Source organism: Malania oleifera, chromosome 1 (genome assembly GCF_029873635.1).
Source record: "Malania oleifera isolate guangnan ecotype guangnan chromosome 1, ASM2987363v1, whole genome shotgun sequence".
Taxonomy (NCBI): Eukaryota; Viridiplantae; Streptophyta; class Magnoliopsida; order Santalales; family Ximeniaceae; genus Malania; species Malania oleifera.
The window spans coordinates 21,817,935-21,835,006 of NC_080417.1; the positions used below are offsets into that span (position 1 = coordinate 21,817,935).

Sequence of the window (17,072 nt, forward strand, 5' to 3'; positions counted from 1 at the left end):
GCAAAGATTACTTATGCACGTTTTACCTTCCACATAATTAAACACTTAGAATCTAGCTTCATTCCACTGGACCACTCCTAAGAAAATGTATCCTTTTTCCCATCCACACAACATCAAAAATCAAAATGCAAGCCACCAAAGTGCTTTAGAGGGAAGCAAAAGCAGAACTGAGAGAGAAAGTGAGAGAGCCTCATGCACGCTACTACAAGAGTAAGGCTGATATTGAGTTGCACTAGATATGGTCTTGTTGTTGCCAAAAATGTTGATCTGACCTCCGACGAGCTTTTTGATCCCAGTCACCTGAAAAGGAAGAAAAAAAATGCGGCTTGGAGGACCCGGGGTGTACTCCGGGGGATCTCTCCAATGCCTAAGTAAGGGAGTGTTTTAAGAGAGGTTGTAAGCAACAATGAAATTGGTTTAGAATGAGATACCTTAGCCTCTTCGTAATACCCTTTTTATACTAGCTAGGTTTGACCCTAGTAGATCTGTCATTTATAACACTTGGCGTGGATCACTCTAATCATTATAACATGGGTGCGGATCACTCTGGTCAATATATGGCTAGAGTCAATGGCTCTAGTCGAGTGATTGACTTCGTAGGTGATTTCCCCCTATTAATGCTGGACACATGCCTTCTCTTTAGGGTAGGTGGTATATTTGGGGTATATCAGTTGCCCCCCCTTAGTTTCGAAGTTTTGAACCATCCCAAAGTTTGAAAGTTGTCCTTATTGGGCTTTTGTGGAGCCTAGTTGTGTTTGATCTGGGTGATGAACCGATGCATGGTCTCTTCCGCTACTTTTTTATTTACGGATTGTCGAGCCAGATTTGGTGCATGCTCGGCTTACTCTAGTTGATCTTGCAGCGCTCTTGGCTTTGCTGAGCCAAACTCGAGGGGGATTCGGCTAGTATGAGCCGAGGTGGAGGCATACACGATTTTGCCGAGCCGAGTTTGGGTGTGGCTTGCCGAGCTGAATGTACTAAGATGCCTGTTAGCTTTACCGTGATCCCAAGAGGGAGGTTAAATTGGTGTTTTTAAATTTAATGCCCTAGGTCAGTATCTTGACAGCAGTATATTCACAACCCTAAGGTTAATCTAGTGCAAGTAAAATAAATCAATTATAATATGTACTAGAATTTAAATGACACAATTTAATTAACTATGTATGCACCAGAAAGCAGTAAAGGAAAGTGACACTAAGAAATGTTATTGAGGTTCGGCAAATTGCCTACGTCCCCGCCTTGGCTAACAACCATAAGGATTACTACTATACTTGCTCACTTAAACGAGTGGAGCAGCACCTAAAAAAATTAGGTCAATTAGCACAGGGCTGAGCTTAACCTTTACAACCAATCCTTACCGAGCTGGATTGCTGCCCCCTCAGGACACACCTGGAAACACAACAGTATGTTCACAATAATGAAATTGGTACAGTGATTATGCTTTCATGTAAAGCAAATGTGTACCCAAAACAATCAATCACATACACCACCAAATGATGTAATGAAGTAAGCTCAATGTGGTCCTAGATGTCGACTCTCAAATATTTGTACAAGCGTTGTAATCAGTGCGTGAGAGTGCAAATAGTATGATCTTTGTATCACACAATATATTCAATCACAAAGCTTACACAAAGATATTAGCAACACTTCAGATATCTCAACGAATAGTTTTTCTCAACATATAAAGCTGAAGAGATGTATAGATTTTGTTTGCAAAGAGGATTTTATCTTTGTGTACAACAAATAAAATTTCTCAAGAAATATTGCAACAAAGATCTTTATCACATAAACAAATATCTCTTCAAAGATTTCTCAAAATGAAACACACTAGATATTTGAAAGTAATTTGAAAAGATTTTTAGCAACTAAAATCAAATAAGAACTTCTTAAGATATTGCAATGATAGTGCAATACTCAGAAGCTCAAGTGAAGTCTTCTTAGGAAAGACTTATTAATAAAGTCCCCTAAGAAAACTTGAGGTCTTGCTCTCAAACAAAATAATATCAAACAAGCACAAATTAAGAGAACAAACCTATAGAACAAGAACACTCAAATCAAACTTACAAACGGATTTTATGCAATATGGCAAGGTAAGTATGAGTGTAGGATACTTGAAAGTAAGAGAGAATGATTTTGGAATTCAGAGAAAAATCACTAATCAAGTTTTCTAATCTAATGCTAATCATTCCAAATGAAGGGGTATATATAGACATCCCCTTGATTAAAGCTGTATAGGACACATAGGGAATTATTATAAAAGTTTTAATACAATTTAACCAAGTTAACCCCGTTTAAATATTTTAACCACGGTAAAATATTTGGGGCAACTCGAGAGCACCGGTCGACTAAAGCAAGTTTGGTTGACCTAGTTGTGCAGAGTTCGGTCGATCAAGTATAAATTGAACTACAAGTTCGATTGACCATACATGGAGGTTCCAAAGCAATTTTTCTTTTTAGCGCGGTTCGGTCGATCATGAGGATTTGAACTCTGTAGTTCGGTCGACCAAGCCATTGAGTTCCACACGTGGGAACTCGGTCGACCAGAGCGATGGCATGCAATTTGGGCACGGTCGACTGGGTGGTCAAAGTGTTGACTTATAGGGAGTTCGGTTGATCAGGAGGAATATACTGGCCATGGCTTGGTCGATCGGGCTGTGGTCAAACTGTTGACTTGGTCTCTATTCGGTCGACCGGGTGGAGTTGTACTTGAGCAGTACGGTTGAATGAACATGCATATTTAGTGCATTTTGGTTATTTTCACTTATGTGATCACCCTATTCATTTAACCATACATATATGTGCGTGTGTGAGTGTCCTAGGGTCATTCTAGATTTTTTTCATTTTGAGTTTCCTTATCAAATCATGCAAGTGATGCATATGATTATTACAGTTCAAACCCTATTTACTATTACAAACCCATAATGAATAAAACATTTAAATACAACATCAATAGGATCTTCAAAGCCTTCAACTTTTACTCCCTGTGCCATTATTTTGTCCTGCCAACAGTATACCTCCACATATCCTCAAACATGCATCAAATACACCAACTATTTGTCATTATCAAAACTAGGAGTGACCTATAAGGTCAACAATGCTAGCTCATCGGAGCCGATGCTTCTGTGTGCGAGTCATGTCGAGCTGGGTTTATCGGCTCACCCAAGCCGATAATGCCGAGCAGGTCTTCGTCGAACATTTTGTGCCGAGCAGGTCTCCATAAGGCATTTGTGTTGAACAGCTCATCGTGGGGAATTCGTGCTAAGCCATCGAGTTGCTCTTCATTGGGCACTCTTGCCAAGCAGCCGAGTTGCTCTTCGTGGGCATCCTTGCCGAGCTGCTCTTCGTGGGCATTCTTGTCAACTTGCTCTTCATGGGCATTCTTTCCGATCTGCTTTACATGAGCATTCTTGCTAAGTTGCTCTACATGGGCATTCTTTCCGAGTCGCTCTTCATGTGCATTCTTGACGAGCCGCTCTTCATGAGCATTCTTGCCAAGCTGCCAAGTTGCTCCTCATGGGAATTATTACCGAGCTGCCGAGGTACTCTTCATGGGAATTCTTTCCAAGTTTTCGAGTTGCTCTTCATAATGATTCTTGCTGAGCTGCTCTTAATTTGCAATTCTTGCCGAGCTGCTCTTCATGGGCATTTTTACCGAGTTGTCGAGCTACTCATCATGGTGATTCTTGCCGAGCTGTTGATCTGCTCTTCATTGGGAATTCTTGCCGAGCTACCAAGTTGCTCTTCGTGGGAATTCTTGCCGAGTTGCTCTTCGTGGGCATTCTTGCTGAGCTGCCCTTCATGGACATTCTTGCCGAGTGGCTTTTCATGGGCATTCTTGCCAAACTACTCTACATTGGCATTCTTTCCGAGCTGTTTTACATGGGCATTCTTGCCAAGCTGCTCTTCATGCGCATTCTTGTCGAGCCTCTCTTCACGGGCATTCTTGCCGAGCTACCGAGTTGCTCTTCATGGCATTCTTGCCTTGCTGTCGAGATGCTCTTCATGGGCATTCTTACCGAGCTATCAAGCTGCTCTTCATGGTGATTCTTGTCAAGCTGCTTTTCATTTGGAATTCTTGCCGAGCTGCTCTTCATGTGTATTCTTATCGAGCCACTCTTCGTGGAAATTTTTTTCGAGCTGCTTTATATGGGCATTCTTGCCGAGCTGCCGAGTTGCTTTTCTGGTGGCATTTTTGTTGAGTTGCCCTTAGTGGGGCATTTTTGCCAAACTACCCTTCGTGGGGAATTCTTCCCGAACAGCTCTTTTGGCCTCACGAGTGTCACTCGTCAATTGGCGCGATTTTTCCAAATGAGTTGTGCTCATTTATTGGGTAGTCTTCTGATCTCTCGACCATTGCTTGTCAGTTAGACCGATTTTACCTAATGAGTTGTGCTCATTTGTTGGGCAGCCTTCTGGCCTCACAAGCGTTGCTCATTAGTTGGGCCGATTTTGCCAAATGAGCAATGCTAATTTGTTGGGCAGTCTTTTGGCCTCACGAGCATTGCTCGTCAATTGGGCCAACTTTGCCTAATGAGCTGTGCTCATTTGTTAGGTAGTCTCCTAGTCTCACGAGCGTTGCTCGCCAGTTGAGCCGATTTTGCCTAATGAGCTATGCTTATTTGTTGGGCAGTTTTCTGGCCTCACGAGCGTTACTCGTTAGTTGAGCCAATTTGGCCTAATGAGTTGTACTCATTTTTTGGGCAATATTCTGGCCTCACGAGCATTGCTCGTCAATTGGGCCAATTTTCTTTTACCTAATGAGCTGTGCTCATCTTTTGTGCTAAACTTGAGTAGCGTGACAAAGAATGCACTTATAGATATGTACTCAAAGTTTGATAATTTAATAGAGGTAGACAAAATGTTAGAAGGTATGACTGAAAGAGGTGCAATTTTATGAAAAAATCTCTTTTCTAGGCATGCTATATTGGGTCAGACTCCCCTAGGGCATTGGTTTGCGAGACGTTTAGGGGAGTGTAGGACTAGAACTTACTTGTATGCCCTAACCCCCTAGGGCTGCTCTGTAGCTTTCTACTCTTTTGCTTCTTCCTTGTTTTGGAGGCCTCCCCCATATCCCCTAAGCTATTTCTTTTCAAATCAACTCAGTCTTTCCTTGTGTCCATTACTTCTTCCAGATTTATATACTTTTGTGCTCATGCCATTAGCTCCCCCATGTCGGCTGGAGGCCTTTTCCCCAGAGAGTACAAGAAGTCCCCAAGTTGGAGGGCTATGGTTAAGGCTACCAATACTACCCCAATCCAAGTTGCGAATCTCTAAGGTAGCAATGACAAAGTGATGTATAAATTTTTTCAACGTTTCCCTTTCTCCTTGGACCAGGTTCAATAGATGAGTTGAGGTCTTTGCCATCTTGCGCGGCTGATGAAGTGTCTAGAAAATTGTTGTTCTATCTCAGAGAAGGATTTAATGGATCCAGGTTTTAGGGTTTGGTACCATGCCTTGGCATTCCTTTTAAGGTGGCGGAAAACGCGCGACGCATGATAGCATCTGGTGCACCTTGCAGTTGCATTAACACCTTAAAGGTATCTAGGTGATCAACCGGGTCGGTTGAGCCTTTATAGTTTTCTAAGGTAGGCATTTTGAACTTACTTGGCAATGGGACCTCCATCACTTCTTTGATGAAGGGTGGATCTGAAGACTTCAACGAGGTCTCACTGCAGGATGGGTTGGAACAAGCTTCCTTCATCATCTTTTCTATTTGGTCAATCTTCTTGATCCTCTCCTCCAGTTCGTTCGATCGTTGTTCATTGACTCGCACATTGTTCGCGTCCTCCACCTTCTTTGTGGGGTTGGTTTTTCCATTAATCTCATTCAGGTCTTCCGCTTTCTCTTATGAGTCAGGATCAACCAACTGCTGGCAAGGGGCAAGTTCTCCATGACTCATTTTCTATAAGAGTATGTTGAACATGTCCTCAATCTTCTTTTAGGAGTCTTCCATTCTCCTTTGTAAGATAAGGAATTCCTCCCTTGTCACTCCTAAATGGTCTCTAGGTGCAGAATGAACGAACTAGGATGATTGATCACCCACAATAGGGTCAGACTTGGAATTGGTGGTTGTTTTCATGATGTAGGGATCGAGGATCAAAAATTTAAAACCTCTCAGAAGAGTTCCCATAAACATCGCCAACTATTGCTGCCAAAAATGTCGATCTGACCTTTAGTGAGCTTTCCGATCCCAATCATCAGAAAAGGATGAAAACAAACACGGCTTGGAGGACCCGAGGTGTACGCCGAGGGATCTCTTTGATGCCTAAGTAAGGGATTGTTTTAAGAGAGGTTGTAAGTAACAGTGAAATTGGGTTAGAATGAGATACCTTAGTCTCTTCGTAGTACCCCTTTTACACTGGCCAGGTTTGATCCTAATAAATCTATCATTTATAGCTCTTGGTGTGGATCACTCTAATCATTATAGCACAGGTGTGGATCACTATAGTCAATATACGGTCGGCGTCAATGTTTATGGTCAAGCGATTGACTTTGTAAGTGATTTTCCCCATTAATGTTGGGCACATGCCTTTTCTTTAGGGTAAATGATATATTTGGGGTATATCAGGTCTATTATTTGCTTTGAACAAAAATGGGATATGGCATGCGTCCATGTGAGGCAGCTTCCAGAGCTCGCTAGTGTGCATGCTTTTGCTTCTAGAAGCCATTCATGTGATGGGCTCCTCCTGCCTCTATCCCTCCCATATTTACAAACCAACACAATTGGCCTGTCTGTTAAGGCAAATTTTCTCTCCTCTTGTCATTGTCCAAACTGCGTGTAGTGGGATATAAACAAATACAAAGGAAAAAAAAAAAATTATAGCCATGCACATTTGCATTATTAATCCCGTGACTTTGATCTATCCCTTGAGGCCTACATTATAACTTTTTTTATCATTATCATTTTTAGAATTTGGGGTCCTCTGCAATAGTTTTCAATTTTCCTTCTTATCATTTTCCTTCTTTTCCTTTTTTGCTATTCATCACCCAGAAAGTTATCATGAACACTATCACACTAATGACGTAAATTTTCATAATTAATTAAAATTAATTGTCTCCTCATGCTAAATAAATTCTAACAAATCATACCATTTCACTATCACTTTTTTCAAAATTTCTTACAATTTTCTTGTGAGTATAGTATAAAATTTTCCTTTCAAGAATTCAAACCCCGTTACATAAGAAGTACAAAAATGTTGGACTGTGTCCATGCATTTGGACAATTGAGACTCAATACTCATTTTGCTCGAAATTTACTAGTTTAGACTAGATGAAAATATTGAAAAGGGCTAGGCATTGCCAATCAAACTCACTATATGTGCTCCAAAACATTCTCATATTCTATTTCCTCTCCAAAATTTTCCTTCTTTCATGCATGTTAGGACCCTGTGAGCAACCAGAAAAATTGAGACACTAGAAATTTACGTGGTTCAGTCAAGATCGACCTATGTCCAAGGAGCACACCATAATTCGCTTAAAACTGCCGGGAAAGAAATACAATTCTCTCAGGCCTCTCTTCTCTCTTCCTCAAAGTCTCTTCTTCCTCTCTTTTCTCCTCTGTACATATCAACTCTCCACAGCTCCTCTATTTATAAGTAGCTGGAAATCAATCATAATAAATTACAATAAATCAAATTTGAGGAATTACATTCATCAAAATTAAATGGTCGCGAATAATATCTCCAGCTTGCAGCTCACGTGCCTCCAGGTCAGCTCACGCGTCTCCAGCTTAGTTCATGCGCCTCCAGCTTAGCTCACGCATCTCGTAGCTCCAGCAGAACAATCTCTCACTCGGAGATGGAGACACCTCTTTAACCAATATCAGTATATGAATAAATGATGTGCTCAAAATATGTCTTCAGTCGTGAAGACCTACTGAAGTTGAACACAACTTCAACTTCTTTATAGTCCCCACCTTAGTTAACATATCTACTAGATTTCTACTACCTTGGATTTTTTCAAGTATCAATACGCCGTCCTCTATCAGAGATTTGACAAAGTGATAACGCAATCCAATATGTTTAGTTCTGGAATAAAATGTGGAGTTCTTTGCTAGATGTATCACACTCTGACTGTCAATGTACAAAACATTCCCCTCTTGCTTTAAGTCAAGCTCTGTTAACAAACCCTGAAGCCAAATAACCTCTTTACTGGCTTCTGTCACTACTACATACTCGGCTTCTGTAGTGGATAGAACAACAATCTTCCTTATCTGTGACATCCAACTAACAGCTGTTGTGCCAACAGTGAATATATACCTGGTGGTGCTTCTACAATGATCAATTTCACCTGCAAAATCAGTATCTAACCTTTGGATTTTCAAATCACTTTTTCTGAAACATAGGCACTTATCGATAGTGTCACGTAGATATCTCAAAATCCACTTCACTTCTTCTCAGTGTGTCTTCCCTAGATTTGACATATACGTGCTGATAGCTCTCATTGCTTGGCCAATATCTAGTCTGGCACCAACCATAGCATACATTAGACTTCCAATGGCTGAGGCGTATGGTACCTTAGCCATGAAATCTTTTTCTTCATCTGTGTAGGGAGACTAATCCTTAGAGAGACGGAAGTGACCTGCCAATGGTGTATTTACAGCTTTGGCGCTGCTAATGTTAAACCTCTATAAAACACGGCTGATGTACTATGACTGAGATAACCGCAACGTACCTTGTTGCTTATCTCTAGAAATCTGCATCCTAAGAATCTACTTTACAGGATCCAAGTTTTTCATATCAAATTCCTCTAATAATTGTTACTTCAATTTTTTGATCTCTTCTATATCTGATCTTGCGACTAGCATATCATTAACATATAACAATAGGATAATATAGGTAGTACGATACCTTTTGAAGTAGCAACAGTGGTCGGCATTACACTTCTGAAAATTTTTCCTCTACGTACAGCTGTCAAATTTCTTGTACCATTGCCTAGGAGCTTGTTTGAGACCATACAAACTCTTCTTCAATTTGCATACAAGATTTAACTGAGAAACCTTCTAGCTATTGCATATAAATTTCCTTATCAAGATCACTGTGAAGAAATGTCGTCTTCACGTCCAACTGCTCAAGATGTAAACCCTCTGAGGCAACAATACTCAAAACATATTTGATGGTTGTCAGCTTTACAACTAGTGCAAAAATACCAGTGTAGTTAATTCCTTCCTTTTGTTCGAAACCTTTAACCACTAACTGAGATTTATACCTCTTGGATCCATCACGCTCTTCTTTCATCCTATACATCCATTTGTTGTGAAGAGCCTTCTTACCATTGGACAACTTAGCTAGTTCCTAAGTTTTGTTGGAGTTAAGAGACTTCATCTCGTTTCTCATTACAGGCTCCCACTTTCTCGAATCTCCTACCTGACATGCTTTAACATAGCATTCAGGTTCTCCTCCATCTGTAAGAAGTAAATGATTTACATACCTCCTGTTTGGTACATGCTGCCGAGAAGATCACCTAAGCTCTGGTGCTGGAGTAGGAGGTGGTGGTACAACAATTTGCTCCACAAGTTCCTCTACCTAAGGATTCTCGGTATTCTGCTAAAGATTCTCAGTGTTCTGCTGACGTATCCTTACACTTTCTAGAACATTATCCACATTTACAAAGGTTGTTTCAGACTCTGTAGATTCTGTTGTGTGTTTATTTTTGTACATCACCTTTTCATCAAAAATCACATCTCTGCTTCCGATCACCTTTTTGTTTTCATCATCTCAAATGCGATACCCATATTCATCTCCACCATAGCCGATGAAGGTGCATTTTCAGGATTTTGGATCCAACTTGCTCCATACTTCTTCTGGTAGACTATAGTCCAATGGTACTGATGGACTCTTGTTAATCAAATAAGCTTCTGTGTTGACTGCTTCTGCCTAAAACATCTTTGGCAAGCCTGACTGCATATGCATGCTTTTGGCTTTTTCTATCAATGTTCTGTTCATCTGCTTGGCTACATTGTTGTGTTGAGGCATACCTGGCACAGTTCTTTCCATTTTGATACCATACTCATAGCAGAATTTCTTGAACTCGGTGTCAACATACTCACCACCGTTATCTGTTCTCAACTTCTTAATTTTCAAACCAGTTTCATTTTCAACCATTGCTTTCCAAATTTTAAAAGCATAAAAAACATCAGATTTATATTTCAGAAAGTAAACACATACTTTCTGTGAATGATTGTCAATAAATGTTACGAAGTAATGCTTCCCACCTGTGGATGAAATGGTTGTTAGTCCCCATAAATCTGAATGGACTAGTTCAAGTCTCTCCTTCTTTGGGGTACTGATGTTTGTCTAGAAATTGACCCTCTTCGGTTTCCCAAATATGCAATCCTCACATGTGTCAATCTTCACCGACTGTAAATCACTCAACTTGCCCTTTGAGTGCATCACCCTGAGTCCTTTCTTACTCAGGTGTCCGAGTCGTTGATGTCGTATGTTGCTATCATCATTTCTTGTAGCAACTATAATAGACATGCATTCCTTAGGAGTTATATAAAGAGTACCACTTTTCTTACCTCGTGCAATTGTCAATGCACCTTTCGAAATCTTCCATTCATCACCAATGAAAGTTGTGTTATATCTTTCATCTGCCAATTAATCAACTGGGATCAAATTCTTCCTCAAATCTAGAATATACTTGACATCTCTCAGCTTCCATATTGACCCATTCATTTTGATCTTCACTGTCCCCTTGCCGAAAATGTCGTAAGGCTGATCATTGTCAAGATATACTTTACCGAAATTACCTGATGTATACTCCTCTAGGCAATCTCTACTGCAAGTGGCATGGAATGAAACTCCAAAGTCTAACACCCAAGACTCATTTTTTCTCTCCAAAGAGCAGATCAACATATCTTCATTGTCTGAAGCAACATTTGCTTCTATCTTCGCCCTCGTCTCATATTCATTTTTCAGACTTTTGCACTAGTTCTTGTAATTACCAGTTTTTTAATAGTTCCAGCACTCAATAATTTTTGTGCCCCGGGAACCTGTGTCTTGATAAGCTCTAGATTTATGGATTTAGACCATCTGGGCCTAGATCTGCCGCAATTGTTTGATCGTCCATGCCTGTTTCCTCTGCCTCAACTTTCCATGTTCAAGGCTGAACTCAAAGTGGAACCATAATTTGACTGCATTCTGATTTCTTTCGTCAAAATCATGCTGATGACCTCATCGTGTACAAGCTTTGATTTCTCTATAAAGCTATTGATTACAGTAACAACACCATTCCAACTTTCGGGCAACTGATTGAGAATCAGTAGGGCACGAATCTCACTATCAAATGTAATCCCGACTGAGGCGAGTTGATTTGACAACTTGTTGAAATTATTCAAATGTCAGCTAAAAATTTCACCTGTAGACATAGTCATAGTATATAATCTTTTCTTAATATGTACCTTATTAGTGGCTAATGACTGCTCGTACATATTAGAAAGCGCATCCATCAAAGACTTGGTGGATGATATATGCTTGATATTGATTGCCACAAACTTTGACAAAGTCATTCTGATGGCTCCGAGAGCTTTTCGATCAGGTAAATCCTACTCGTCCTCATTTATAGATGCTTTCTTACCCTTCAATGGTAAGTGCAACTCCTTTCCAAACAAATAATCTTCAATCTGCATATTCCAAAAATTGAAATTGTTGCTGTTGAACTTTTTGATCTTTGAGCTCTTTTCGTTCGACATCTTGATTTGTTGATTTAGAGATGGAATTAACTCAAATGGATAACATGGTTGGATCTAGAATGGTCGAAAACCTTAGAAATGGTTCAAGTTGTTTGAAAAACGGACTCAAAATGACTCTTGAAAAATCCAGTCAAAGATAAGGTCAAACCTGGTCAACGGTGCTAACGTGGTAGGTGCTAATGTGGTAGGTGTGACGTGGCATATGTGGGGCCCACTGCTGATGTGGCAAGTGCTAACGTGGCACTATGTGGCGGTTGGGCGAGGAAGACGTGTGACGCACGTGTAGGGCGCGTGGCCAATAGGTCACTGGCGCGTGACGGTGCGTGCGAATACTGAACGCTTCAGCGAAGCGAGTGTTAGCGCGTGTGCTTCTGTCCGAACTCCTTTCGAGCGCCAGTTTGCGCCATTGGCTTCGTCTCAGCGAGGTGAACCTGATGGTGGCCTCAAAATTCAATTTCGAGCCACTGGACAGAGCTCTGATTTTGTTGAAAAACTCCGAACTGGTCTTTCTGCTCCAACTAGTCTCTGATACCACTTGGTAGGACCCTATGAGCAACCAGAAAAATTGAGACACCAGAAATTTACGTGGTTTGGTCAAGATCGACCTACGTCCACAAAGCACACTACAATTCACTTAAAATCGTCGGGAAAGAAATACAATTCTCTTAGGCCTCTCTTCTCTCTTCCTCATAACCTTTTCTTCCTCTCTTTTCTCTTTTTTACATATCAACTCTCCACAGCTCCTCTATTTATAGATAACTGGAAATCAATCATAATAAATTACAATAAATCAAACTTGAGAAATTACATTCATCAAAATTAAATGGCCGCGAATAACATCTCCAGCTCGCAGCTCACGTGTCGCTAGCTCAACTCATGCGTCTTCAGCTCAGCTCATGTGTTTCCTAACTCCAGCACAACAATGCACCCAAAGCATAAGCCAAATGAATCCAAATTTTATGCAATTAATTTGATTTTTTTATCCTTAGTACCAGTACACTAAATATATAAATGGTGAGCAAATGCTTTTTTAACCTTATAAAGTTTTCATCCTTTGAGTGTAAATCTGTAAGGTTGTTATTTGGGATTTTTTACGAGACATATATTTATATTTGCAACAAAGAGTTAAAATTTTAAGATAGCTTTTATTGATCTTATGGTTGTTAATTTCAGAAATGTTCCGTGGATGTAAATATATTGTCAAATTAAGTAATTATGTGTTTTTTATTTTCAATTTTTCATTTTTTTAGATCTGTTGAACATTTGTAAATAACCTTAACACAACACACACGTTACAAGAAGATTAAAAATTTGTGTGGTTGAACAAAAGAAAAAAGAAAGGGCATAGGAAGAAGAGAAGAGGGAAAAAAGAAAAAAAGGGTTATAACAAAAATACTACCTTTCCCAAATCTGGTACCTCGAGAGTATCTGAGCACACAAATGCCTAAGGTGTCGCACACCTGGATGAAAGGCCCATCCGTGTGGTCGAGATACTCTTGAGATTGGGTACCAAACTTATGAAGCCTATTAAAACCTACAAACAAAATTAGTTTCAATCAATATTTTTTACTTGAATAAAGTAAAGTAGTGGAGAGAGACGTGAGAAAGAAGGACAAAAGTCAATCATAATTTACAAAAATAGTCCTATAAGATGGCTTTTTAAAATCTTTTAACTCTATATTTCGAAGGGACTTTGAATTTGGATTTGTGTGCATTTAAACGAAACTAGTATAATTCATATCAGGGTTTTATCTAGATCTACAACAAATGAAAGTCCAAAACCTAAAATATATGCTCTCAAATACAATATAAGAAAATTTTAGCCTTCGTGCATCATTTTTTTTCCTCCAACTATCTTCAATTTGGGATAGGAAAAAAAGTATCTTGTTTTACACTTTTCTTCTCTACTTCCACCACTTCTCTTATCTTCTCTCTATCTTGCATGATTTTTCGAGATTTAAAGACAAACTGCATTTGGGAGTATGAATTTCAAGTCTTTGATTTAAATATGATTGAATTTAAACAAAGTTCAATACAATTTTATATTACATCTTATCCAAATTTAATATAGATTTAAATCAAAAGTCTCTCTAACATAGAGTTACGTTATGTTTAGGGAAGGTATCAAATTTTGGATTTATATGAATTTGAACAAACTATAATACGAAATTACGTTGAATTTTATTCAAATCCACACATTTAAATTTAAAATTCGAAACACGTACTCCCAAATGCACCATTATTTCTTTAATATATCTTCATTTCTCTACACCCATAAAATATAGTCTTTGGAGCCATACCTCAACAAGGATCCAAACTTACCATCATGTCCTTCTTCGTTTTTTTTTTTATAAGTTACAAAAAGGAGACATGCAAATCCCCGGAAATAGGATGAATCAAATCTTTAAAACTTAATTAAGGAACTCCAAAATTTAGCTGGGGTCTCTAACCTAACCTGGCTCCTTTAAACTTAATTTGCACCTAATGATTGTTCATTAAACTTTCGTAGCCTTGATTCCTAGTGTGAGAAACTTTCAGGTCTCGCCCCAAAATAATGCCATGAGCCTTCGCAATATGCTATCATTACCAAGGTAGGGTTTATCAATAGCCTACCATTAATTAATAAATAGCTTTTCCTTTCCAAAGTAGGGTTTGTTTCTCATCAGAGTTGATAACTCAATAATCATCCGGCCAGGAATTGATTGCCCATGACAAAAACAAATAAATAAATAAATAAAATGAGAGCAAAAGGAGAGGAATAATTATGAGCATTAAATTAGAAAAAAAACTCGTGATAGAGTTAGATTAGAATGGAATTTTTATAAACAAACACTTTTGGAGTTCGAAGTTCAAGTTGTTACTCAAATCCTTTTTTTACTTTTATTTGTTAGCAATACCCTAATGTTCAGAGCGCACATATAAAATGATTCCCATAGAAATAAACGACTAAAACAACTGTCAATTGACATCTTTATTCCCAAACTCTCCTTACAAAATCAGGAGAGCTTCGAACCTATGTCATTCTTGAAAAATTAGGAAATGATCATAAAATTTGATAATGCTCTATTATATACTGCTTAACGACAAAAAGGCGTACAAACAATAATATTATTTTTGAAAGTATGAATTTCAGATTTCGAATATGAATTTGGATAGATTTAAATAAGTTATAATATAATTTTATATTATATTTTATTCAAATCCAATACAAGTCTAAATCCAATATCTCTCCAGTAAACTTTAAGAAATCAAGCTGTCCCACTGTCAAAAATAAAACAGTTCATCTCATGCGCAAGCCCAGGCCCATATCACCCAAAGAGGAATTCCTTTCAGGATGATTTGATTTAGGCAAATAATTGGAAGTCCCCACGGTTCTCGAAAAGTCACTAAAGCCTATTCTAAAGATATGAAACGAGAGAGACTTCAGGCGGACTGAGCCGTAAAGAAAGAGCTCATGGGCCACAATCCCACATGCTTACTGGGCCATTGAAAACTGCCCGATAGCAGCCTCAGAGGCCCATTTCCTTTCACCATGCTTCGCATCTGGACACTTGCAATACTTCGTTTACTCTCTCTCTCTCACTCTCTCTCTGAAGAAGATTCCCATACTCAAACCTATAAATTTTACCCGACAGAAATTATAATGATGCAATAAGACAAGGATCGGAGACTTCGCCATGGCAGTTGACGCATCTCCGACGCCCGCGACGGAGCTTACAGCCGACAGCCCGTGCCACTCGCCGTACATTACGGCCCCTTCCAGCCCCAAACATTCCGACGACTTCTCATCCGGCATCGAAGCGAGTCCCGACTCCCGAGGGTCTCCAGATGGTGACCACCCACTCAGCGAGTCTCCCTCGGCGATTCCCTTTACCTGGGAAGAAAGGCCCGGGAAGCCGAAACCCGTAGCCGTCGATGACGACTTCGCCTTCGATTTCAGCGGCCACTTGAACAGTGACTTCCTCTCTGCCGACGAACTCTTCGACGGCGGTGTTATCCGACCTTTGAAGCCGCCACCTCGTTTGCGACCCAGTCCGGAACTCAGTGAGTCAACCCGAAAAGGCAGCGGAAGAGAGCCGTTCTCGCTGCGCAAAAGGATGTTTCCGTCGCGAGAAAGCATCGATTTCGATCCATTTGAAGCTGCGATGGAGAGCACGCGCAGCGAACACAATAGCATGAAAACGTCGTCGTTTATGGGTTTATCTTGTTCGGCGTACTCTCTCAAGAGCTGCAGGAAGTGGAGATTGAAGGATCTGCTGTCGTTTCGGGGCTCCGCGAGGGTGAAAGGCGAGGACCCGAAGAACGGGAGCTTCCGGTCGAGCAGGGGTTCCGGTTCGGGAAGCCAGCGGCGGTTCCAGGAGAACCAACCGGGTTCGGAGGAGAAGTTGGAAAGAGAAGCTGGGGAAACGACGCCGTACAGGCAGGGGTTATTGGGGTGCATGGGGTTCAATCATTATCCAGTACATGGTCTGGTAAAAAGCATGGAAACTGTTCCACGTGGGTAGCCACATCCTATGCCCCTTTTGCCGTCCTATTTTCTTTTCTTTTTAATTTTTTTAAAAAAGTTAATTAATCAATGATGCTGGGCTGTGGTGTCACTATTTTTCTTATTATTATTTTTCAAAAAGGACTTGGTTGGCTTTTGTACCATAAATGATAAAATTACGAATTTAGGCTAATGTCAATTAATGAGTGTGGGTTGTTTATTTTATTTTTTTAGAGAGCAGATTATTTTTATTTCTAGAGGTTATATATTTTTGTCATTTTATGTTAGAATTTAGCATTTAAATCTTAATTAAAATAGGATATTCAGAGTCGATAAAAAGAAATAAATTATATTTTCTTGTTTGAAAATGCAAACTCCATAATTAATCAAATTATGGCCTTTTCAATTAAATATTGTAGAGTGCAGAATGCCAATATAAGACTTCGTATTTTAAAATTTGTTTAAAAAAAAAAAAAGAAAAATTAATATATCACATGTATCCTGAGATTTTTAGTGTGTATTTAAATTAATTAAGGCAAAAAAACACTCATTTTTTAAAAATTTGATAAAAAGACAGAGACATTCCCCAAGATTTCGACAATTATACAAACCTCCCATGATATTTTTAAAAAAAATACAAATTTCCGCTCAAAAGTAAGTAGAAGACATTAATCTATTTTCCCACATAAGATTGAAACTATGTTATATTAATATTTGAACTCTCTAAAGTGATACAATACACACATCATTGAAAACTATACAAAAGTATACTTTTAACTTTATTGGATTCAAGTATTAAAATGACATTTTATATTTAGTAGACTCCAAATGCTATGTGTACAAATCGTAATTTATAAAATTTTATAATCAAAACTAACTAAAATCTAATTTTTT

General features: G+C 39.2%; 1 protein-coding gene across 1 annotated transcript; it reads left to right on the forward strand.

Annotated features, from left to right (window-relative positions):
• Positions 1-15,274: 15,274 nt before the first annotated feature.
• Positions 15,275-16,384, forward strand: LOC131158889 (uncharacterized). Its single transcript, XM_058113822.1, has one exon. It carries the CDS (start codon positions 15,370-15,372, stop codon positions 16,195-16,197), a length of 828 nt encoding a protein of 275 aa, XP_057969805.1. The 5' UTR covers positions 15,275-15,369; the 3' UTR covers positions 16,198-16,384.
• The last annotated feature ends 688 nt before the right edge of the window (positions 16,385-17,072 follow it).